The 24,403-nt window shown below is 41.5% G+C and overlaps 2 protein-coding genes across 2 annotated transcripts in view; both read right to left on the reverse strand.

Moving 5' to 3' along the window:
• Positions 1-1,662: 1,662 nt before the first annotated feature.
• Positions 1,663-12,983, reverse strand: umps (uridine monophosphate synthetase). Its single transcript, XM_080019115.1, has 10 exons — positions 12,756-12,983; positions 11,378-11,531; positions 10,595-10,719; positions 10,025-10,209; positions 7,532-7,617; positions 6,384-6,544; positions 5,725-5,842; positions 4,865-5,040; positions 4,256-4,370; positions 1,663-3,808 (listed from the first exon to the last, which is right to left on the reverse strand). The coding sequence occupies exons 1-10, from the start codon at positions 12,903-12,905 to the stop codon at positions 3,639-3,641; spliced, it is 1,440 nt and encodes a 479-aa protein (XP_079875241.1). The 5' UTR covers positions 12,906-12,983; the 3' UTR covers positions 1,663-3,638.
• A 3,124-nt stretch (positions 12,984-16,107) lies between these two features.
• fn1a (fibronectin 1a) overlaps positions 16,108-24,403 on the reverse strand; it is a gene marked incomplete at its 3' end in the record, with an annotated part of 41,142 nt that continues 32,846 nt past the window's right edge. Inside the window, exons 36-49 of the mRNA XM_080019569.1 lie at positions 23,979-24,066; positions 23,663-23,845; positions 23,135-23,224; positions 22,774-22,965; positions 22,197-22,286; positions 21,869-21,965; positions 21,530-21,749; positions 20,746-20,916; positions 19,954-20,092; positions 19,383-19,550; positions 18,105-18,230; positions 16,983-17,089; positions 16,691-16,810; positions 16,108-16,173 (exon numbers count right to left, since the gene is read on the reverse strand). Coding sequence (XP_079875695.1) covers positions 16,108-16,173; positions 16,691-16,810; positions 16,983-17,089; positions 18,105-18,230; positions 19,383-19,550; positions 19,954-20,092; positions 20,746-20,916; positions 21,530-21,749; positions 21,869-21,965; positions 22,197-22,286; positions 22,774-22,965; positions 23,135-23,224; positions 23,663-23,845; positions 23,979-24,066 — 1,857 coding nt within the window. The remainder of the gene's footprint in view (positions 16,174-16,690; positions 16,811-16,982; positions 17,090-18,104; positions 18,231-19,382; positions 19,551-19,953; positions 20,093-20,745; positions 20,917-21,529; positions 21,750-21,868; positions 21,966-22,196; positions 22,287-22,773; positions 22,966-23,134; positions 23,225-23,662; positions 23,846-23,978; positions 24,067-24,403) is intronic.

The following is a 24,403-nucleotide window of genomic DNA, read 5'->3' on the forward strand; positions in this document are numbered from 1 at the left end:
TCCTTCCACCTCTCCTCCTCTCTCGTTATCTGTCTCCCCCTCTCTCCCCCCCGTCTCGCCTTCGCTCTTCCTCTTTCTCACACTCTCCCTCGATCTCCCCCCTCCCTCCCTTCCCCTCTCTCTCTCTCTCTCCCCCATCTCTCTCTCTCTCTTTCTCCTTCAATCTCGCTCTCCCTTCCGCTCTCCCTCACTTTCTCTCCCCCGCTTCTCTTCCCTCTCCCTTTCTCTCATTCTCCCTCTCTCCCTCACTTTCTCTCCCCCCGCTTCTCTTCTCTCTCCCCCTTTCTCTCATTCTCTCTCTCTCCCCCACTTTCTCTCCCCCTCTTCCCTTCCCTCTCCCCTCTCCCTTTATCTCGTTCTCTCTCTCGCTCCCTCCCACTCTCCCTCACTTTCGCTTCTCTTCTCTCTCCCCCGCTTCCTTTCTCTCATTCTCTCTCTCTCTCTCTCCCCCCCTCACTTTCTCTCCCCCTCTGCTCCTCTATCTCTCCTTCCCTCCCAGTTTCTCCCCTGTTGCTTTCACCCCTCACCTTCTCCCTTTTCTCCCCCCCTCCCCCTCCCTTTCCCCCCTCTCTCTCATTTCCTTCCACCTCTCCTCCTCTCTCCTTATCTGTCTCCCCCTCTCTCCCCCCCGTCTCGCCTTCGCTCTTCCTCTTTCTCACACTCTCCCTCGATCTCCCCCCTCCCTCCCTTCCTCTCTCTCTCTCTCTCTCTCTCTCTCTCTCTCTCTCTCAGTGTCCTAAGGGCGCGTATGGACACCTGTCGCATGATGCGTTACTCTGATCCAATATTGACACAAGCTCGGGGGGCTGTGAAGGTAAAACGTGCACACACACACACACACACAAACACACACAGCAAGTAGAAAAGCACCTCTGCATTATCCTTACCAATCCTTTCATTTTCTGTGGCGACCACCCCCGCCTCTACACAGACACACACACACACACACACACACACACATCCCTCCATCCCCTCAACCTCTGACAGGGCGGTGACCTTTTGCCCACTGTGGAAGAGATGAGCTCCACCTGCAGCCTTCCCTTCTCTGCCTTATTCACACATCATTTCCATCCCATATGCCTTGCAAATCACCACCGCTCCACTGCCCAGGAAGTACACGGGCTAAGAAAAATAAAAGGATAAATTGTAAAGATGCCGTTGGTCCAACTGAATGCTGCTCAAACCAATTGGAAATGGATTCCTAGTGGGTAAATGTAGTGAAGATATATAAAGCTTTTCCACAAATATTCTGTGCTTTATTCAGCAATGGCTGCAATGTTCACAATGACCGGTCTTTAGTTTTGATTTCATAGCACTAACCCAAAATGTTTTGTCATCTCAATTATTTGCAATATGAAAGATACGATGAAGTCCCCATTTAGGCTTACACATTGGGGAAAATTTAATTTATCAAATGAGTGCACTACAAATTATGAGCAATTTGAACTTATTGGATATGGACGATCATGCAGTTTATTTTTCTTCATTGACATTCACATTTATTCCAGATCAATTATTTTCCCCCGAATTAACTACAGACCAATAGATATAAAACTTGCATTGATCTTTGCTGGCTATACACCGATGCCCAAGAACACAGCTTCCCAGGTAGGGAGGGGTTCATCCAGATGAATGTAAATAAGAGACGGAGGTGACAGCACAGGAAGTAATAACCGTTTATTTCATATTTGCAAAGACTCGTCCATTTCAAAAGATTTTTTTTTCAAACTTACATTCACACTCATGAATCAAAATGCCCTAAAAAATAACCAGTGTGATATTGATATGCAAGGGGGAGGGACACTGACCAAATGTAAATGTGTTCTTTTGGGGGGTTAAAAACAAAAAAAAAAAAGAAAGAAACTAACCTCGGGTATGTGTTTAAATCTTAGCACCAATTTAAATGGGCTCATTTTGATATGAAAAGAACAAAAGGGTTACTTAGGTACTTATGGGGCCGAAATATACTATCAGTGTAAGGAAAAATAAAAACAAACAAAATAGCAGATGATGGAACAGAATAAAATAGAGGTAGTAAAAGGCAAAATCAAAAAAACACATTTTGAGAAAATAAAAAACGACATTGTTATGTACTTTGAAAACAGTAAACTACAAATGGAGGGGAAACACTGGAATATCCCTGTGGAATAAAGCTGAAATACTGTAAGCTCCATTCTGAGGACGCAACTTCATTAGGTTATTATCATTATACTATCAGTAAACTCTATACTGCTTGCAATTGTTTAATATTAGATAAAAATTACCTAACAGAATCAAACATAAAATGTATCATACATTTCCAAAGACAGAAAATACAATTGTCAGTATTTCAATTTTATTTATAAGGACGGCCAGACATGAGCAGTACACACACATACACACACACTTCACATTAGAGAGAAGGAGGGCATTATATTTATTTATTATTTTTTTATATTTATAGATAATTATATCTGAGATCATTTTTATCATCATTTGCCAATTTAGCAAAATTTCTCACATCTATTTGTGCAGTTTACTTTCACTATGAACTGCTTTGGACTAATGTTTCTTTTAGAATTAACCATAATTACTTAAATGGGTTAAAACATTTAATTGAGGGAGTTCAGGATTTCAGATTATACTCAACATTTAACATTAACATTATATGATTATACTACTTATAGATCTATTTAAATCCTTTTCCACAGCTGGTATTTTATCTTAACACAATTATGGCATCAGTGAAATAAATCTAACATGTTTGGATGTTGAGGTTTTCTGCAGGTTTGCTGCCGTTATATAAAAAAAAAAAAAACCCCACCTGTAATCACATGAGAAACCAAAACAACTTTACTTTAATTCAAATACTTTAATACAAATCTTTAATGGTGGTTGTCCACTAAAGAAAAAAAGGCTTAAATGAAAGGTCAGTTCTTTAGGAAGCACATTTTAACTTGAGAAAACCTTTGAAAAATATATATAGGTTTAACAAATTAAAGCAATTTATTTAAAGTTGATCCAGTGACTGCAAGCTAATGTATTTTTTTTTTTAATCTTCAATCAAGGTATATATTGGCAGGAAGTTAGAACTCAGGACGAATACCTTTTAAAGTGCCAATCTCGAAGATTTTCATTTAAATAAATGCGTGTTAAGTCACTGTCGCCAAATGAGGTAACGTAAGAGTGATTGAGCAGATTTGCAGGACGGGGCGTCTGTGGCGACTTTCCTGTCGTGCACTATAATCACAAGCGGCGCAGTTAGTGACACGCCACCCATCACCCAGCGGAGCGGCCCAGGTGCTGACGTCACCACAGGCAACACTGCTTCTCTGGGAAGTGAGGTCCAAAAACACACCCGCAACAACCGCCTTTCACCAGAGGTGCCGCCAAAAACAAGGGAACGAAAATCTTCTTGATTGCCACTTTAAGTAGAGAGAGGTCAAGTAAAAAGAAAAACTCAGAAAGTTGTCCAATTTCGGTAACAGCGGGTTTGAGCAAACGTTTGTGTGCACAAAGGCTTAAAATTTTACCAAACGGGGAAGGAAAAAATTTCTGCCACAAGAAAAATAAAAGGCATTGAGGATGAGGAGAGTTAGAATTAAAAAAAAAGAATTTTGGAATAAGGACTTAATATGTAGAGATAGCGATGTGTTCGTCTATGAGTCCAGGCTCCTGGTGTAGGCCTCCCAGCCGGCCTCCCTGTAGGCCTCGGCGGCCTCCAGACGGTCTGACGATCCTAAAATCCCCCGCCCCACGATGATGACATCACTGCCCCGCTCGCCGAGAACCTGCTGCGGAGTGGAATACTGCTGGCCCAAGCCGTCGCCTGAGGAAAAGCAGAGGAAACGTCAGACACGGCTTGGCGATGGCAGGCTCTGGAATAGTTACTTGTTTAATAGCGCCATCTTGTGTTAAACCGCTGTAAAAACATCAATACATACATAGTGCGGTGACATCCACATTAAAAACCCTCAACGCATTATGTCCCATTTGATAAGAATTTGAACCCATTCTGAGAAGAATTTTACTGTTATCGATCACTTAGCTCAAACTTCCACACCCGTCTATACTATAGTTAGGGAAATAACAATGGAAATAGGATCAAAACAGCCACTATTATATATTCTCTAATGGTGCCAACGTCTTAATAATTATGCTGGGGACCCCCTGGAACCTCTTTGGAGACTCCTGGAGGCCCCCCAGACGCCATATTGAAAGCGGCCAGTACAGATAACCAAAGAAAAGAAAAGAAAAACAAAGGAAGGCTATTCACCTCCAGCCTGCATCTGCACCCCGGGCGTCATGTGGATGAACTGCGGCTTGTCGCTGATCTTGGAGCCGCAGATAAAACCAAAAACAAAGTCCGACTGCTCCTCCGCCATCTTCAGCTGGGGGACAAATCAGCGGCATTTATAACACATTCATTCAGTTCAGGTCACTCCTCCACAAAACCAAAACTATCATAACCTGTGTGGTTCAATAATAGGCGATGACTGGGGCAAATGCCCACCATGTTGTCTCTTCAACTCAATTATTTGAAATATAAAATATATGACAAATCGGCCTACATGTTGTAAAAGCCTAATCAATGGAGTCCACAATAATTAAGGTGTTGAGCTAAATTATATCCTATTTAAATGTGAGAAGTTAACCCTAAGCAGTTTTGTTGTTGATATTGTATTTTTGACAGTGATATTTATACTGGATTGCTTATTTTCCAACGTCGTTCAAATGAACTACAGACCAATGGAATGTGAAGGTTGCATTGATCGACAATATTCTAAAAAATAAAAATAAAAAGTAAAAATAAAATCAAAAAGTCAGGATTAAAATTCCCAGTAAATGAACTATAATTTTAACAGTGACCCCTTCAGGGACTCACCACGGCCTGCGTATACTCCCCGGTGGCCAGCGATCCTTCTGAGCTCATCTGGGCGATGAGCAGGCAGCCCCGCCCTCCAGGCTTCCCCACGGCGCTCAGCCCCCGAATCACCCCCGGACCCGAAACCGCGTGGGCGTTGACCACGTGCGCCCAGGACGAGATCTGGAACACGCCCCCTGGGGACCCACAGAAGTAAAGGTGGTTTCCACTAGATGTTTTCATTTTTTTGGAGAGGAGCAGGGTATTATTGGAGTCATGAAGAGTTTGGTGCCAAACTATTTGTGTGTAGACTGATTTGTATGTGTTCAGCTTTAAGCCGAAACGTCCTTGTCCTTATTGAAAATATAACCCTACCTCAGGGAAAGTTCAATTTCAGATAGTTTCCAATACTGGAAAAAAAATAATTTAACAATAAAAACAACTGAGTATATCAAGATATTTCATATTAAGAAGAGAGCTCCCTTTGAGAAAAGGTGCTTGAAATTAGTTTGGTTTCTATTTTTAAGTTTGTACCTTGAGAAATGAGGTCACATTCTCAAAAGCATCCTATAATAAAGAACTGCTGGAATTTTAGATGATTCAAATATTGAGGTTTGAAAAATAAAAAAAGGGTAATTTTGACCCATTGTTTAAATTCTAAGGAATAAAAAAAAAAGTGAACATTACTTTTACCCTGAATATATCCCAAGCGTGACTCAAATCTCCTTTCAAAGCATCAAAAATAAAATTTGCCACCTCCATCCACCCAATCTGCCTCATACTGAGGACACCACCCACTTTTGCAATGTATCACCTAAAGATGAGGAACACCAATTTGCCAAGTCAAACAATTCCTCTGAACCATGAAATCCCAAAATTACCTTCATACTGGTGCTTCACCGTGTTCCCGATGTCGGCGAACTTGCGATCCTCGAAGATGAGGAAATTGTGTTTCTCCGCCGCGCCCTGAAGAGCCGAGCTGAACGACGGGGTGAAGTCCTGCGGAGAAACAAAAACAATCACAGGGCTCAATAAAAGTCCATGGTTAAAATAAAGAAAATTAAATAAAAAAAGGCCAATGCGTTGTCAATTACTCATATTGAATGTGACTGATTTACTCTTTGCACTCCACCAAAATAAACAATTAACAGAATTTAAATGATTGCTGGGAGATTTACATTCATAACCCAGAGCTGAGCTGATACTTCAATTCCCTCAATTCATGGTTCGGGAAGTCCTGCCTCGCTCAACGTGCTTTACACCATCCGAACCAAACAGACTAAAAGTCGGACATATCGAACGGTACATCCCAACAATAGGCATCACTTTCAGAGTGAAACTTGTTCAGATGAATGCCGAGCTGCTGTTCTGGCTGGAACCGATTAATTAGTGCAACCTTGCAAATTTTGATCTTGAAACACAAATCGAATTAAATAAATACACACACACACACACACACACACACACTTTTTTTTTTTGTGGAATTTGAAAATGTTCCACGGCCTAGCGGGTGAGAAACCCTGCTGTGGCCCTACTCCACCTGCAGGATGTCCACGTGGGTCTTGAGGAGGCAGATTTTGGGACCCAGGGTCTCGGCGAGGTCCAGCAGCTCCTCGCACCTCGTCACGTCGGCGGAGACGCAAAGGTTGGAGCGCTTCTCCTCCATGATGCTCAGCAGCCTGGACGCCAGCGGGTGGACGGCTGCGGAGGTTAAATAATACAGACCCAACATATATTAAATAGTGACACATTTAGACACTCTTGTTTTTCAAGCTTGTATTATTCTATACATATTCATTTATTTTTTTACCCATCCTGTGCAGAAATGTATATTAAATAACTACATTTATATGTCATAACATATGTCTTGACAACCACACCACGCCCAAGCTACTGCCTTTAAACCTAAACTCCCCTTAGAACTAATTATTTATCTTTTTCCATTTATGTCACAATTTTTGTATATAAAAAGGTTGAATTAAGAAAAACATGCAATGGATTTATTCTCGCACATTTGATAAAAAATTAACAATACCTTAATTATCATTATATTATAAGAACATATTGCCTTCTAAGTTGATATTTAATTGTAACGGCCTTGATGGTTCTGAATTTCAACTGGCACTTTAACATATATGCATTTTATTATTTATTATTGTTATTTCTGTGAAGAACTATGGCTTTCAAGCGGTAAATGTTATGGCCTTGATGGTTTTATTGAAAATCTGTCATTCACAGGAGAGAATGTGTTCAAAGTAGAAAAATATGCTATTAAAACATGAGTATTTAAATGTATTTCCTTTGTAACGACTCCATATTAATTCTATGATTTGACATATAAATATCCGTTATTACAAGCTTCAGTCTTCAGACGAAAAGGCGATTAAATCACAGCAAATTGTGCAATTAGTTATTCACTTTTAATCGATCGAAAGTCCAAATAATAAGTCTAAATATTAAATGATCACTCAAAGCTCCTGAGAATCTCATATGACACCTTTCACAAATTTAAAGCAAGATTATTATTTTATACCATTTAGAGGGCAGATCAACATCTGTTCATTTACATTTTTTTTTTTTAAGCATTTTGACCTGGGGCGCCACCATTTTTGTAATGCGCTGTAACCATCCCTCAATTTAGTCAAGACAGCGATGAAGAAAAAAAATGATGAAAAGCCTTAAAGGTACCTGGTAGTTTGGCTCTTTGTCCATAGCTCAGCCCTCTACACTGTTTCTTAGCGACGGTAGAATCGCTTCCATTCCGATTTTTAGAGCTGCAAGTGAAAATAAAAAAATAGAGGATATATTAGTGGTGTAACGGAAAGTAGTTGATCCGTACGGGTTGCCCCTCATGGTTCGGCACGGATGGGAACCGCGTATCAGTTAGAAAATGTAACCATCATAGTGAAATACGGTTTTACTGCAGCTGTTACTTCTTCTGGATGCAGAGTTTCAGTGAAAACAAGATAAATAAGACAGCTGTGTGTGCGCGTGCTGTGTTTTACTCTGATGTGCAATGACTGCTCTGTAGGAGAGTCTGGATACGGATTCGGAGAAAAAAAAAAAAAAAAAAAAAAATCGATGGAAATGAGCGTTCGATTTCCAACTACGAAATCACGATCGGGCTCGCCATTCTCCCCATAATTTTGTGGGTAATATTGTCAGACATAAATACGATCTGTAATATAACTTTAGCTGAAAATAAACTGTTGCGTATCACTGAAGCGGAGCAGTCGGTGGGCTCTAATAATTTAGAGAAAAAGTGTGCTCCGATTCAATAAAATGATATATTTTACAATATGTCCACTTGAGGGCAGAACAGAGCACCGGCATCTTGTGAGAAGTGCTGGTATGCGGCAGTTCCATAAGAGGTGTTAATGTTATGGATATGATTTAGATTGGGATATCAAAGATAAGATAATAATACTAAACAGAACACGATGCGGTGATATGATGAGCAGAATTAGGAAAAAAGTCTGATAAGAGACAAGAACGTACAGCGTGGACACGGACGCAGCGGCGGAGGAGCAGAGACGCTTGCGGTGTGTTGAAAAGAAACAAACTTACGGCTCCCCAGCATTTCTTTTATCTTTGAAATTGTATGAAATATTTTGTTTATATTTATTCCACTACGAAAAAATCGCAACATTTATACACTTAATGTGACTGGACTCAGTTGCTTATTGAGAAACAAATGTTTTCTTTACAAATCGAGACTGGATAGGGTTACAGTTAGTGCTGAAAGAAATACGTAGGTTTGAATTGAAAATGGAATAGAATATTGGGAGACAGACTTCTCTACAACAACGACTGTAACTTGCTTAGTTCTCAACCGATTTTCATGAATTTTGTTAATATAACGTGGACAATTGAACGATACGGGTTACTGTTACTGGAATTCAGCTACTGGGGCAGATCGAATCATATTTTTACACTCACTACCATGTTTAAAGGGAGAAGGTTTCATGCGTGCCTGATATTGCAGTTTAATTTAACAATTGAGTTCTGAATATTTTTTAAGATTTTATTTAAAGGTTGGGCGTCTTGTTTTCTTTTAAGGCCATGGGCAAAAGTCCCTCGCTTTAAGAGTTTTACAGAATAAATGGAAAGCAAAGTTATATTTGTCTCCCTTTCTTTCGCTGATACGAAAAATGATCTGACCCGTGAGTTTTGTGATCGTCCCAACCATAGTATAGATGGAAAAATATAATTTACTGTTGTATACTGTGCTGTATTATCCCAAACACTACCTCACTTTATTCACATGCCACTTTAATGCACATATCTGTATATACATAATTGCCTATTCCATATACATAAGCATATTCCCTCTATCTATTCCATTTTATTTCATTTTATTCTATATATTTTTATTCTATAAGTATTCGACTTACTGTATTACGTTTTAGGAGTCAGTTGTCTTTTAGAAATGTTTTTTTTCCTAGGATGCATGACTCGCAAACTATTTGGTTGCAGCGAACAAACGATTACAGCGATAACTAAACAACAACTTATTCTATTATATAATTATAGAACCCAGAATCGTGATTGTGGCGCCTCCCCTTGCGGCTGCCTGCGCGAGCACCTTGTGTCGATTACGCACATTTTGGTATATTTTTGTATTTTTAGAGCTTATAGAGCTTATTGTGCGTCATCACCGGGTGTCATGACATTTCACTGCATATATGTATGACCGTATGTATATGTATGTGACAAATAATCTCTTGAACTTGAACTTGAACTTGACATATTGTGTGTTATCACACACAATGTGTTGCATTACATTTCACTGCATATATGTATGAAAGTATGTATATGTATGTGACGAATAAACCTCTTGAATCTTAAGAAATATACAATAAACCCAACATCTAACAGTAAATAACAAAAATATGGCAATAAACAATAACTATATAACTACAAAGTACCAAAAAAACAATACAGAACAAGCTAAACAAAAATAATAAGCAAGAAGAATTTGGCAATATTGGCCAAATAAATAAATCTAAGAACTTGACAATTAAATAAACCAAAAACATGAAAAAAATGAGAAACAATGAACATTAGAAATGTGGTAATTTACACTAGACCCAATGGTAACAATAAATATAAACCTATCAATTGATAAAAAAATTTAATTAAATAATCCTTACATTTAGCAAAGTAAAAAAAATGCTGTACCTGAAGTTGTTGTCCAGGATGAATTGGCGGATGTTTTGTGAAGTCTGGGCGTCGATGCGCTGAGTGCCGACCAGCCTGTCCAGCAGCTTGAACATGGATATTATGGGATGGAGGCGTATTCCCTGGGACGCCAGCATCTCCACGGCGCCCTGCTCCCGGTCCATCAGCACGATGGCGTCAGTCACCTGCGTGGAAACATAAAAAAAGTAATAATACTTTGGAAGTTAGAATATTACACATTCTTCCCGCTTATATGAAAAAATACAATAACTTCTAGATCAACAGTAAAAAATATTATATAAATCTAGTTCTTCTAATTAACAAGCAAAATAAATAAACAAAACAAAAATTGGGAATATACTACAAAACATTTTTTTAACTAGAAGACGGAAAAAAGCGATCCAGTTTTCAATGACATTTGACTGTCAATATCACACAGCCCTACCTAGAAGCATTATTAGTTCACCACTTAATTTTTCGGGGGCTAAGCGCTGTAGGCAATCCAGTGTTGCCCGTTATTGGCATCATTTTAAATATTATTAACCATCGTGTTAAATTTGGACACTGCACCTTGAGTCCCTCCTTGTAGAGCACATGGGCGGTCTCCAGGATGCTGGCGCCGCTGGTCACCGTGTCCTCGATGATCAGACACGTGTCCCCCTGACTAAACGAGCCCTCCACCATCCGCTTGGTGCCTAGGAGAGGTACACTGTTAATTAACACTATGCCAGAGGAACATATGGCTTAATGATCATTATACCTGTTAAAAACACTCACACACATGCACACCATCACTTGGCTCCCTGTACGGCGGCACACGTCCGCAATCGGCGCACCCATTTAAGATGTAGGTTACAGTATTTTATTTTACGTCTGCTGGAACAAAACAAGTGTGTATGGAATGGTATGGAACGAACACGTGCCTAATGGGGACACTTTCTCCCTGATCACTCCCCCTCAATGCGTGATGCACGGAGAATAATCTTAAAGGATCTACGCGTCGTGCCCCGTTCCTCCGTGCCCCGCCCCCACACTGATTTTAGTTGTTTGATTTGTAGGAAGGCGGCACGGAGATCGGGCTGCAAAGAGAGACGTGTTCGCATCCGTGTTGGGATGCGGATGATTCACACACATAAAAATATATTTATGACACCCCTTATTTATAATTCCCCATTTAAATGCTATCCCTGTGCCTTTTTTAAGCTCCTATCTGTTTTAGCCTATAATTATAATCCAGTGACTGACAAAAATGAATTTTTGTAATGTTTAGTAATTGAATTAGTTATTGTATTTCCGCCGCAGCCCACCAAAGTCCTTTCCGGGTATGTATACTAAATGTCCCACCCCACCCACCGTAGTCCTTGGCCTCCTTGCGCCTGATGAGCATGGGCAGCTCGTTTCGGGAGCAGATGATGGTGGCCAGGGGTAGAGCGGTGTAGGGAACCCCACACACAGAGTCGAACTTCAGCTTCTCATCCTGGGCGCGCTGGTAGAGCAAACTGGAGACCTATGAGAAGGATGAGAACAATTTATTAACGCCCGGAGGGAAATTCAGGCTCTACAGCTGCCAAAAACAGTGCTGCCGAGAAAGAGATTGCACTAAGATAGGAAATAAGTTAACACATATGTAGGGGACTTATGTGTTAACTTATTTCTTATCTCAGCGCAATCTCTTTTATCCGTTAAACCAATGTTTAGGCTATGACAAAGGAAACATACAAGTGTGGAATTTTACCCTCCCATTTACTGGATATTTATTAAACCTATGTGATCATGAGAAACAACGGGAACACACCTTAAGTTTAACTAAAAATATAAATACTTAATCTATAAACTAAACATGTCACAATTAACCATCACAATTGTTGGGGAATGTGCCATGGGCCGTCTAGAAGATAACTGGTTAACCCACCTGCGGTTTGCCTTTCCTTTCATATGTAAACAGTCAAAGTGTGTTTAACCCAAAACATCTCCTCCGTAAATAAATGCACTAATACCTGCTTCCAGAAAAGTTGATATAAAGGATTCCTGGTCTTTTTTTACTTGCTAGGTTTGTGTATTATTGTATATAGCCAGTTTTGGTTTTTTTAACCTTAAACTTTTTAAAGTGTTTTTTATAGAGCAAGCGTTTTGCTTTCTCGTTGTATGACTTCATCGGGACGGCCTATTTTGTTTCGCCGTGTGCTGCCGGGGATGAATGAACTCGGGGTGAAAGAAATACAAAGAGAGAATTAAGAAGGAAAAAAAAAAAAAAAAAGCCTAACACACAATAAACCTTGTTGAAGTAGAGGATGGACGAAGTGTGAAAATGTAATAATTATTTTTAGACGACATAATAATAATGTGAATATACAATAAACCTAGCAAACAACGGTCACGTAAAATAATAATAATAATAAATATACATAATAATTAAAAGAAATACATAAGTATATAAAAAACGATCTACTAAAAATACGTCAATGTACATAAAGCTTCAACTGCAACAAGACGCTGACGAACGACCAGGAAAGGCGAGCGGGCTTACGCAACGACGAGGACGTTCTTGAACACGAGTCTGAGCGGCTATAACCTTTAAACCCAAACTTTAAAACTCCCGCGATTTGCACCGGCGACCGAAGCAAAAGAAAACATATATAATAATGACCAAGTTAATCGGAGCGTTCAAGTATGTTGTCACTTTTAAAAGTCATAACGTGAACGTTTAAAGCCGCTGCGTCGCGCCCTCCACCTGGTTCATGAGGGAGGGGTGGGAGACCAGCGCCCGCAGGTCGATGTAGATCGGCGTCAGCAGGCCGCTCTTCAGCCGGTACTCGCCGAACTTCACCGCGCCCACGTCGTGCAGCCTCAGGATCAGATCGTCGACGCAAACGTCCGCCATCTCTCGGCGGGACGGTGGAAACCCGGAGCCTCGCCGAACGCCGCCGTGGCCACTGCGCGCCGACCACGCCGCCCGCTCCGCTAGTGGAGCCTCGCTTCCGGGTTGGTGTGGCGCAAAGCCCCACGGGTAGCCAATCACGACATAAATAAATATTTAAGTGTGAACACAGTGGCGCCTCGACTTACGACTGTAATTCGTTCTGTAAGAACGGTCGTATGTTAAAACACTTGTATGTCGAAGCAATGTCTCCCACATACACCACGCTCATATTTTTCTATGATTTCCTTCTTAGTTCCAATGGGAGTCATCGCCCTTTTCTTTTTCCCATCGTCCTTCTTCTTAGGACTCACCATGAATGGTTTAAAATAAACAAAATACACAGCACAAACACAGTACATATGAAAAAGATATGGATAAGCCACAAACTACGTGCACACGCCATGTAGGTCGCCTGCTGACTGACTGCTGACTGACTGCTGACTGACTGCTGACTGGCTGTTGACTGACTGCTGACTGACTGCTGACTGGCCGCCGATGCGCCAACTGCAAATTTCCACGCTCGTATCTTGGAGCAGTCGGTCGCAAGTCGATACAAATTTTCGCGGTTATCGCTGCTCCTATCTCGGATTAGTCGTGAGTAGATGCAGTCGTAAGTCGACGTACCACTGTATAATTATAAATACAGAGAGAGAGAGAGAGCGTGATTATATTATATATATATATATATATATAAATATGTTTTTTTTAAGAGGGCAAACATTTGTTGACTTATACCCGGAAGCCGATCAGCAACTCGGTGACGCTGAGCTCCGGTTCTCACTGAACAACAGTCCCCTTGGAATGGGGGTGGGGGACAGTCACCGGGCGCGCCGTCGCTTGTTGGATCTTGGTCGTGTCAGGGCACGAACACCGATCACCAAGGCTGCTGACAGGGCTTCCAGCGGAACCCCCCGGAACAAAGGGAGGAATCCGGCAGCCTCCCAACACAGAGGGCCCACGGACCATCACCACTGCTGCACTGCACGACCCACGTGCAGGCACGGTGGATCTCAGCCGCACCGGCGGGAAACAGCGAGGACGAGCCGGAACGACCCTCTGGCGATAAGGAGAGGCCAGGTCCCCAAGCGTTTCACCTCGACAATCCACCGACCGTAGACGACCCCGTCAAGCCCCTGGGAAGGTGGTACGAAAGACACCCTGGAGGACCACCTTGACATCTGACTGGTCTCTCCGAACTTCGGGTCGGGCTTGGCAGTGGCGAGAGCTACGGCGACATCCCAGTCCGCAACCTCTACGTTCAGTTGGTTCCAGCTTTAGTAAAAGGCTCCGCCAATGTTCCCACATCACAGATGCAGAGTATTGGGGCGGGGCGGGGGGAGACAGCACGGGTGGCCTGGTTGACTACGCCTGACATTACGAAGATCACTCTCACCAAGGACCCAAACCCGTTCTCGTTGGAGCAACCTGAGCGTTCTGTTGCGCAGCAAGGGCCGCAGTGCTGCCGGGGTGAACGCGGCCGGACAGGTTGACTTCCCTCTAGGCTCTCGCGCTCTCCAAACATACACCCCCCCCCCCCCCAAAATGCACGCTGACCTCTGAGCACGTCAGGGGGGGTCTGTTCTCCAAGCTCGCCTCATTTGGAAACCAGCAATCAACACACAAGAAAAACAAGACACATTAGAGATAACTCCTGATAACAGCAACCGGACTGAATAGAAGTTGTCTTGGATTTTTGTCAAAGTTTATTAAAAATAATTGAGTCCACAGTAGTTCAGACTTTGGCACAATCAATAATAAAAAATGAATTAAAAAAAAAAAAAAAGTGAATAAAGTGTACACCCCATTTCAGCACTCGAAGAAAATGCTTGGATAAAAGGGATAAATAAAACAAAACAAAAAAAAATTGTTCAAAAATAAAAAAATAAAAAATGTTAAAACATTACAAAACACACATTTTCTAAAACTACGATGCATCTCATCTGGCAACAATTCCCCCATTTTGTTTTTCAAAGGGAGGTAACAGTGGATTTTATTTGTCAGTCTTCTTATTTTAGACCGGTTACTTTATGTGCTATGCTTACACGTGAGCGATATAATTAATTTGCTAGGAAAGGAATGGTTGTGTATTTGAAGATGTTACTAATACTAAGAACGCCTTTCCATAGAAACTCGGTGAGAAATGTATTATAATGGTTTTTATTTTGGCTTGAATAATAATAATCAGTGGAAAAGACTGCACTGCTGATCTAAATACTCTACCTATAGATGTTAAACAAGGTTCACTTCCAGATCATAAGGGAAAAAAAATCACTAACATTGAACTATATATATATATATATATATCTGTGAAATTAGTGGTTTATAGGCTCTGCCAAAGTAAATTTGGGACTATAAACATTCCATTGGGTCTCTTTGAAAGAACAAACTTAAAACAAACTAAAAAAAATAAATTCTATATTCTGACATTGAGTTCATCTTGAAATTCCATTAGCATACATATGATATTGGTAACATTGCTAACAAAAAAAGGTGGAATGCACCACATTTAAAAAAGACCAAGGACAGATATTAGACTATTATGTCTTCATCAAATCCACTTCTCTCTTTTTTTTTTTTTTTTTTGGCCTTGTTTTTGTCCTGGTCAAAATTAGAATTATTTGGAATGTGTGGAATATCTAAAAAAAACAAAACAAAAAAAACCCCATTAAATAAAAATTAAGAAAAACAACTAAGAAACGTGTGTGTGTGTGTGTGTGAGAGAGAGAGAGAAATAGGTTATGTGTGCTTGGCTGGTGGTCGGTACAAAATTAATGTATTACTTTAAAAAAGCAGCAAATATAACAGAGTGGAATAAATCCAACACTGATCTAGATCTCCACTATCAAAAAGGTAAAAAAAAAAAAAAAAAAAAAAGTAAAAATAAAACACTTCTTGTTATAATTTGGGCGGAATTCTGAAAAGGCACAAAGTTGTTTTTTTTTTTTTTTTTGTTGTTTTGCCAGACTTAAGGCACTAAATTGGTGTGGAAGACTTTTGTCAAAACCAGCAGCTGTTGGCGTTAACAGTCTTCAAGGCACAGGAGTGGCGTAAAAGTCTTTGCGGAAGCACGGGAGTAGGCGTTCCCCTCGAGTCTCTCCTCTTCCATCCTCCTTTTATCTCTTCTCCATCATCCTCCCCCCCCCCCCCCCCCTCTCCTCTCTCCCTACTCTGGGCTGTTGGCGTCTGCCAGCAGCTCCGGCCTCAAGCATTCGATCGGACACTGGATGTTCTGAGAAAGGAGAGGAGGAGAGAAAGGGGATGGGGTCTGTTAGTTTTGACAAGGTATAAAACTTGGAAAACAGTGTACAACAGGGGTTTCCAACCTGTGGGCCACGGGGGCAAGGGGGCGGGCCGCAAAACAATTGGCAAAACAACAACATTTTTATTATTTTTTTTATTAATATAAAAAATAAACTCACTCAAACTTTTTAACAACTAATTTCATCATATTTTTCCTATTCGAAAAAAACCAAAAACATTTCAGGCTTAATGTTTTCATTTCGATCTCCTGATATTTGTGTATAATTACCAAAGTGCCGCAATAAATCCATATATCATGTGGATATGCTTCAATAAAATGTTTTAATGTCTTGTCTAATGGGTCCATGTGAAGTTATGTGTTTTAATGAAATGAATATTATAAAGGCAGTATAAATCCAAAATCGATTGACGCATATGTCCGTTTCTACAGACTGGACCCTTTCTTTATTTATATCTAGTACTAGTAAGTAAATCCAGTAACTCACCAGTTTGCGGAGGGCGTTCTCCCTGTAGCGGTCGAAGGCGTCGGAGCGGACGGGCTGAAGGACGTCCACGTCCACGTCCGCCTGGCCACCCGGCCTCCTGCAGTTCTCGCAGCGCCAGCCCTGCGGAGGGACGGGGCGAGTTAACGTGTATACTGTAACACACACACACACACACACACACACACACACACACACACACACACACACACACACACACACACACACACACACACACACACACACACACACACACACACACACACACACACACACACACACACACACAAAGTACCTGTTGTCCACCGTGGCAGGTGCAGGTGCAAATGGCTCCCAGATATTCTTTCTGCCACTGGTTTCCCACCTGGTACATCTTTCCATCGTCGTAACATGTCGACTCATCTGAAAGACAAACACCAGATAGAGGGTCAATCGTACCGTGTTGTATGAAGTGGAACTGAATGACCAGTGATGCCTACCAAGGGATGGCTTTGCTATTTTACAACCCAGGCCAGGCTGATGCAAATGTTAGGTCCCATCATTCACAAGTGTTGATCGTATAACATCGCTGAACGCTTTGCTAGTGAGAAACTTACCACTCTGCAGCAACTTCTCACTGTCCAATGGGGCAAACGTTTCAGCAAGTGGTCTGAAACTCAAATGACCTGGGGGCCACTGGAGGTCTTTTATTAGTTTTTTTTTTCTTCCGCACATGAGTGAATCGCCTCGTAATCCTGTTTGAAATAGCTCTCTTATCTTTTAAATTCTGTTTTATATTTTGAAAAGATTTAGTAAATCTGTGTGGATTAATTAAACATTGTGATTTGAAAAAATAATTTGCAGGCCACATTCATCAATATATTATCACCATGGAGCGGGCCACATTAAATTGTCTCACGGCCCAGATGTGGCCCCCGGGGCCTGTAGTTTGAGGCCCCTGGGTTTAGCCTTTTTTTGGAAACTGGAAACTCACATGGTCGTCCCATGTGTTTTCTTTTTTTTTTTTTTAAACATGTTTTAAGCCACAGTAACACCATTGGAAATTGGCCGGGTTATTGGTAGGAAGCGACGTAACTTCCTGTTTCCATTCTTTCACATTATGCGTGGTGGTCGAAAAAAAGAGCTGATTCGGTGAAATGCAAAAGAGCCAATAAAACAATAAGACCATTGTTTCTCAGTCGAACACATAGACTGTCCGAGAACTTTTTTTTTAAAGGTTTAAACCTTTGCCCCTTGGAGTGGGTTCACAGTGAGAACCTGCAGCAGAGTGGTGAGTTTCTCGGCAGCAAAGCACGGAGTTCTAAACGGAAGGAAGAAAGCCTGGGTGGAAAGACGGCAACAATGACGACGCTGCAAGCGATTAAACGGGCGTGGACTGATGTTTTCGGGGGGGGGGGTTTGGGACATCCCGACTCACGTGGTTCACACTTGAACTCTCCCTTGTCGTTGCCCAGGCAGGTGCAGCTCATCATGTGGCCGTTCTCGCCGTGGCGGTCCCACTTCTCCCCGATGCGGTAGTTGTTGTTGTTGTCGTGACACCACTCTGAGGCCGGGAGGAGAGGGGGTGGAGGTGGGGTGGGGGGGGATTAATGAGGAGCGATTGAGAAAAGATGACACGGAATCATCCCCGTTGAGACGAGTTGTAAAACGGACGAGCTCAAATGTGAATTTGTTTTCCTGAAATTTCCGAAATATTCCCGAGACTCACACACACACACACACACACACACACACACACACACACACACACACACACACACACACACACACACACACACACACACACACACACACACACACACACACACACACACACACACACACACACACACAAACACACTTTGGTTCCAGTTTTTTGTTTTGTTTTGTATTGTCGGCTTTTCTCTCCAGAACAATACAAATAAAACCGAAAACCAAAAATCAGTCCAAAGCTGCCGAGTTAGTGCGGCCTGTTATGCTCTGCTGTTGCTGCCGTGTTTTCAATGATACAGTACAGTATACTAGCATGGACGCTCCGCAAATATATAATATATTTATATATATATATAAAATTACAATTATAATGTGTATTTTTTCTTTTAGATTTTTGTATTTTTCCTGATTTAAACAATAACCATCAGGGATACTATAAATATTATAAATCTTGGAGAGCTACTGTATAGCTCATTCCCAAAATGATATAGATAAAAAAATATTATGATCAATGCAAAACTGCTATAAAAAAATATTTTGGAAGGAAACAAAAATATATTTCTTTCTTTGTTTTAATAAAGAAAATAATATAATAATCATAATAATAATATAATATAATTTATTTTATTTCCAAGGGTTGCTCATGCTAGCCTCATATTACGGCTGCTCATAGAATCCGATCATTCGGGCTTCACGGTCTATGGCCAAGGAATTTATTTATTCATTCATAAAAACTTTCTGAAAGAGGTTTTTTTTTTTTGTGATTTATGATTTATTTATTTATTTTCATTAATATATATATATTTTTTTATAAATAACGTTGTCCCCAATTATTTACTTAAAACCTCACAGCTTTCTGGACGACGTCAACGCTGTCGTGTACTGCTCATAAATTCCTCGGCCGACCCAACCGTCCTGTTCCACGGCATCTTATCGTTGTTGTTGTGGCTGTTGTCGTTTGGCAAAGCATGCTGGGTAAGGGGGCGCTTAGCGAGCCACTCACTGGATGAATCACACCTAAAATGCCCGCTGCCCAGGCCCAGGCAGCGGCACCACAGCTTGAAGCCCGTCTCGGACATGCGCTCCCACTCGGAGCCCACCTCCTGGTAGGTGTGCGTGAAGGTGTCGTAGCAGACGTCGCGGCCGCCGTCGATGGGGACGTCGCCCGGGACTGATGACAAGACCACAACCACCATTTAAACAAACGTGGACGCTTTTCAGATTCGCTTGGCGCCGGCCGGGCGGATTGGTGGAGCGGAGAGGGAAAAACAAATAACCCTGGAAAATGTTCTAGAGTGGCATCCAATCGAACTGAATTTTTTTTTTTTTTTTTTAACTGTACTTAAAATAAAATATGTACTTCAGTTAAGATGCATGTAAAAATGTTCAATTTAAAATACACAACAGTAAATAGTATTGTCATGTGTAGGGTCACGTTTTTTTTTAATTTTTTATGTATCATTTGTACGCTTGTGAACTTGTTAAAAAAGTCATTACTTCACTTGTTTACGTTTATTTAACATGTGCGGAGGGGGCACAACTACGTCACACTGCACTCGTGTGGAATATTGTACCTGCGTTGCCCACGGTTACCACCTCCTCCAGAACCTTCTCCTTAGCCCCGCCCCTCATCGCCTCGACGATGATGTTATAGGACGCTCCGGACGTCAGACCGATCAGGGTGGCGCTGGTGGAGGAGCCCGGGAGACGCATCTGTGTGAGAAGTGGTGAGAATTTTAATATATACTATGATATTATACTATAACTCAGAGTTTGGCACAATACAAAGTCTTGTGTGGTGTTTTTATCAAAAAAAAAAAAAATACATTTTGGAGATTATACATGCCATTACAATTGGGGTCGGGGAGTAAAATTAAGTAAAAAAAAAAAACCCCCCAAAAAAACAAAAAAAAACAAACATTGATTTTTGAATTCCACATTCATTTTCGTTCCAGGGAAAACAAACGAAAAACACATAAGCCCCGACACAGACATATTCTAAAAAATAATAAAAAAAATATAAATATAATTAATAAATCCGTGTTTACGGACCATCCTAAATGAAAATTAAATTTAAAGGAAATATCTTTTGGCCCAGATTTAGAGCATTTAAAAAGTAATCTAAAAGTAATCAGATTACATTACAGAGATGACATCACCAGTCGGTCACATGGTTCAATGTGAGGGATATCGGGTTCTTTTGACATTGTGTAAAGTTTTTCATGATTATTGTGACAATAAATTCTTCCATATGGTCAAGCATCAAGTGTGTGTGAGTGTGTCTTTCTCTATGTGAGTGTGTGTGTGTGTGTGTGTGTGTGTGTGTGTGTGTGTGTCTCCGGGAGTGTGTATTTCCAGCTGTGTACCTGGATGTTCCTCTCCTCCAGGTTGCTGATGGGGTTGCAGGACACCAGGTACTCGGAGCTGTGGGGGACGGGTCGCCAGGTGATGGACGTCAGGGTCTGCGCCTCCTGGGGCAACTCCGTCTCGTTGTCAGGGAAACCAAACGCCAGACCTGGCAACGGGCCGTCGCTGACCTGCACCGCGGAAAAGAGAGTGGGGTGGGGAAAAAAAAAGGAGGTGATTTAAGGAAAAAATACGAGCTAAAAGTTTGAACTGTATAGTTGAATACTGTAACCAACCTCATAAAAACATGAACATCATACGAGTAAAAAAAAAAAAAAAAAAAGTATATATTGACAATATTGTGCTAACAAACAAGCAGTGTTGCCATTGACGACAACTATTATCCTTGTTATATACCTTGTACACTAGTATCTATCTTTGATTTTAAAACACACTCTGTATCTTTTGTTGTATGACACTACCTCCCAAGGATTAGTAAATATCTATTGAATTTTTAATGTAATAACTTGTTGATATAGAGGTTTATTGTAAAATAAAAAAATATCGCTCTATTGTATATTGCCACATTTGTCTTATTATTTTTTAGATTTATATATATATATATATTATTATATATATATTTTAATATAATTTATTATTTTTTTATGGCTAATTTTTAGGTTTATTTTTTATTGCTTATTGTTTATGAAATTGAATTAATTGTATATTTCCATTTTTCTCTTTTTATTCTATCCATCCATCCATCCATCCATCCATCTCTCTCTCTCTCTCCCTCTCCCCCACCTTGACCAGGGGCACTCTGTTCCCGTCGGGTCCAGGTACTGGGATGTAGACCAGGGGTTGCCTGACGGTGGGTCTGCGGCCCTCCCTGGGCCCCGTGTGGGGGCCGTTGAGGCCGCTGTTGGGGCCCAGGTTCTGGTACTCGGTGTAGATGTGCTGGCCCTGCTGGTCCGGTCGGCTCTGGCCCCCGGTTCCGGGGAAATGCACGTGGTTGGAGTTGAAACTGAGCCGAGGGCAAAGAAGGATGAAGGACGGGGGGAAATGAGGAAGACATTAGGAGGAGGTCTCATAAGCTGCCCGTGTGTTTGGACTGAATTTCAGACTCGTATGTCGGTTTCTCACATCTTGTCGTCGACCTCTGGGACGTCCAGGATGTCGGTTCTGTGTCGGTGAGGGATGGGAAGCTGGGGAATCAGCAGCTGGGGCTCCGGAGCCGGTTCTGGTCAGAGAACAGATGGAAGGAGGTGGTGTTGGGCAATAGAACATTCATTACAAAATTCAAATAATTAAATATCTCCCTGTTTGGTCTCTGGTCTTTTCCGGCCTTATTGCATTTCGACCTCAAACTCGTCAATAAGAACGAGATAATTCAGGTGTTTTAAAGCCTCAAGTCTAGGTTTTAGGCTCAACATCATGAAATACTTTCTATTCGTTGTAATAATGTACTTACGGGTCCTGGCCTTGCCCACCAGCGCCGTGCTCCTCAGAGTGTTCTGCAGAGCATAGATCTTTATGACGTACTCAGTTCCTGCTTTCAAACCTACAAATAAACAGAGTAACAGCCATTATGGTATGAAGAGCAAATGTACGTTTTCACAATACAAATGTTTCTTGCACAGTGTGTAATATCAGAGTTATACAGTTATAGAGTTACATATTTCATCGTAGGCTTATGGTTTGAAAAAACAATCGAGTGACGGGTATTGCAAATACTATACAGTACAACACGCTACACGCCATACAAAGTCAGTTGCCCAATGCATTTCAAGACGTCAAGACATAATTTCATTGAGACTTTTCAATGTGTCAGTGTTTTTTATGTGTCCCTATGCAAATAAACCATCAATTAAAAATGGAATAAGCACATCATAAATAAATAAACCATACACCAATAGATAGATAGATAGATAGATAGATAGATAGATAGATAGATAGATGAATAAAACCCAAATAAATTAAATGTTGAGCTAGTAGAGGTCAACACGGTACAGCCCTGTTTTTTTTGTCTAAATCTCTCAAGCTCTCACCATTGATGGTGGCGTAGCCTTGTGCAGACTGGGGCCGGGGCAGCAGCTCCCTGGGTTCGCCCCCGGCCTCCTCGTAGATGACGTAGTACCCGGTGATGCTGGCGCTGCGGGACAGGTCCCAGGTGAAGGAGATGCTGCTGGGGGTCAGGGAGGTGAAGCGGATGTTGGAGGGTGGAATCACCAAGGGTTTGGCTGCAAGAAGAAGATAAATACACACGTTGGTTTTCCTTCGATCATTTGCTCCTTAAAAACGACTACGACCGAGGGGATTGACACAGTTAAGTAATCAACCCGCTGTGAGGTTTTACAAAAAAAAAAAAAAAATGTACATTTTAATATGACAGCCAGATACAGTAAGTACCTGTGGTGGCGGTGAGCGTGAAGGGGGCGCTGCGTCCGTTTCCATTCAGGGTGTAGATGTTGATCTTATAGCTGCTGGCCGGCTGCAGCCCTGCACCACGCACACATAAAAACACCTTTTTGTTTGACAATGTATAGCGTCACGGAAACACTGAAATGCTTTGTCTTTCTCAAATTCTCAACAGTGCAGATCAATGAAAAAAAAACAACTTTTAAGTTAAATTGACTGAACAACCAGGTGAAAGTGACTCCAATAAAGGGTTAAATGTATACATTTAGAAAAACAAGTGTCTAATGTGAAATAATGTGTTGAGACCAAAGGAAAATTTCCGTTCAATCTCAGTTGGACAATAATGTTGTATCTTAAAAAGTAAATTAATAAAATGATATATATATATATATATATATATATATATATATATCTCAATAAAAACAATATCTCATAAAAAATTAAGAAAATAAGCAGAAAATCTTTACAAAATTGGGATAAAGTGAGCTCAAGTGAAATATCCTATCCCTACGCCCGCACCTGTGATGGTGTAGGTGCGTGAGTCGGGGCTGATGGTCCTCTGGATGGGGCCGTGGCCCGTGGGGGAAGTGGGCGTGGCCTCCACCAGGAAGCCGGAGATGGCCTCGGTCTTGGAGCGCCAGGTCAGGGTGATGGACGAGTCCTTGACGTTGGAGAGGCGGACGCGGCGAGGGGGGCTGATGTCTGCGGGGACGGAGAGACGAAAAGAAAAAGAGGAGAACACTATATAAACAAAACAAACCGTTTCAATGCTGTTGATAGACCGTCGTTGGGGCGGGAAAAAAGGGCATTTTGAGCGATAAATCAATTGACTCACTGTCCAGCGTGGTGACCACAGCTTCCACTGGTCGGCTGGTCAGAGGGTTCTTCAGGGCGTAGACCTGCACCTCGTAGGTGGTGGCGACCTGGAAAGAAGGGACGAGGAGGAAAGATTAAGATTATGAGAGCACACACACACACACACACACACACACACTTTGCCGTAGCGTGTGTGTTGGGACTGGTCTGGACGGTTAAACAGACAGCCTGGAAGCCTCCTGCAGGGTATCATCACATGTTTAAGAGATTTTCCAGCTCCAAATACTTTGTCATTGCTTAAGTCGAAAAAACAACAAAACAAAACAAACTGTCTGGTCCAGGGTCAGCAGAATCTCTCTCTCTCTCTCTCTCTCTCTCTCTCTCTCTCTCTCTCTCTCTCTCTCTCTCTCTCTCTCTCTCTCTCTCTCTCTCTCTCTCTCTCTC

Source organism: Zeus faber (genome assembly GCF_960531495.2).
Source record: "Zeus faber genome assembly, chromosome: 18".
Taxonomy (NCBI): Eukaryota; Metazoa; Chordata; class Actinopteri; order Zeiformes; family Zeidae; genus Zeus; species Zeus faber.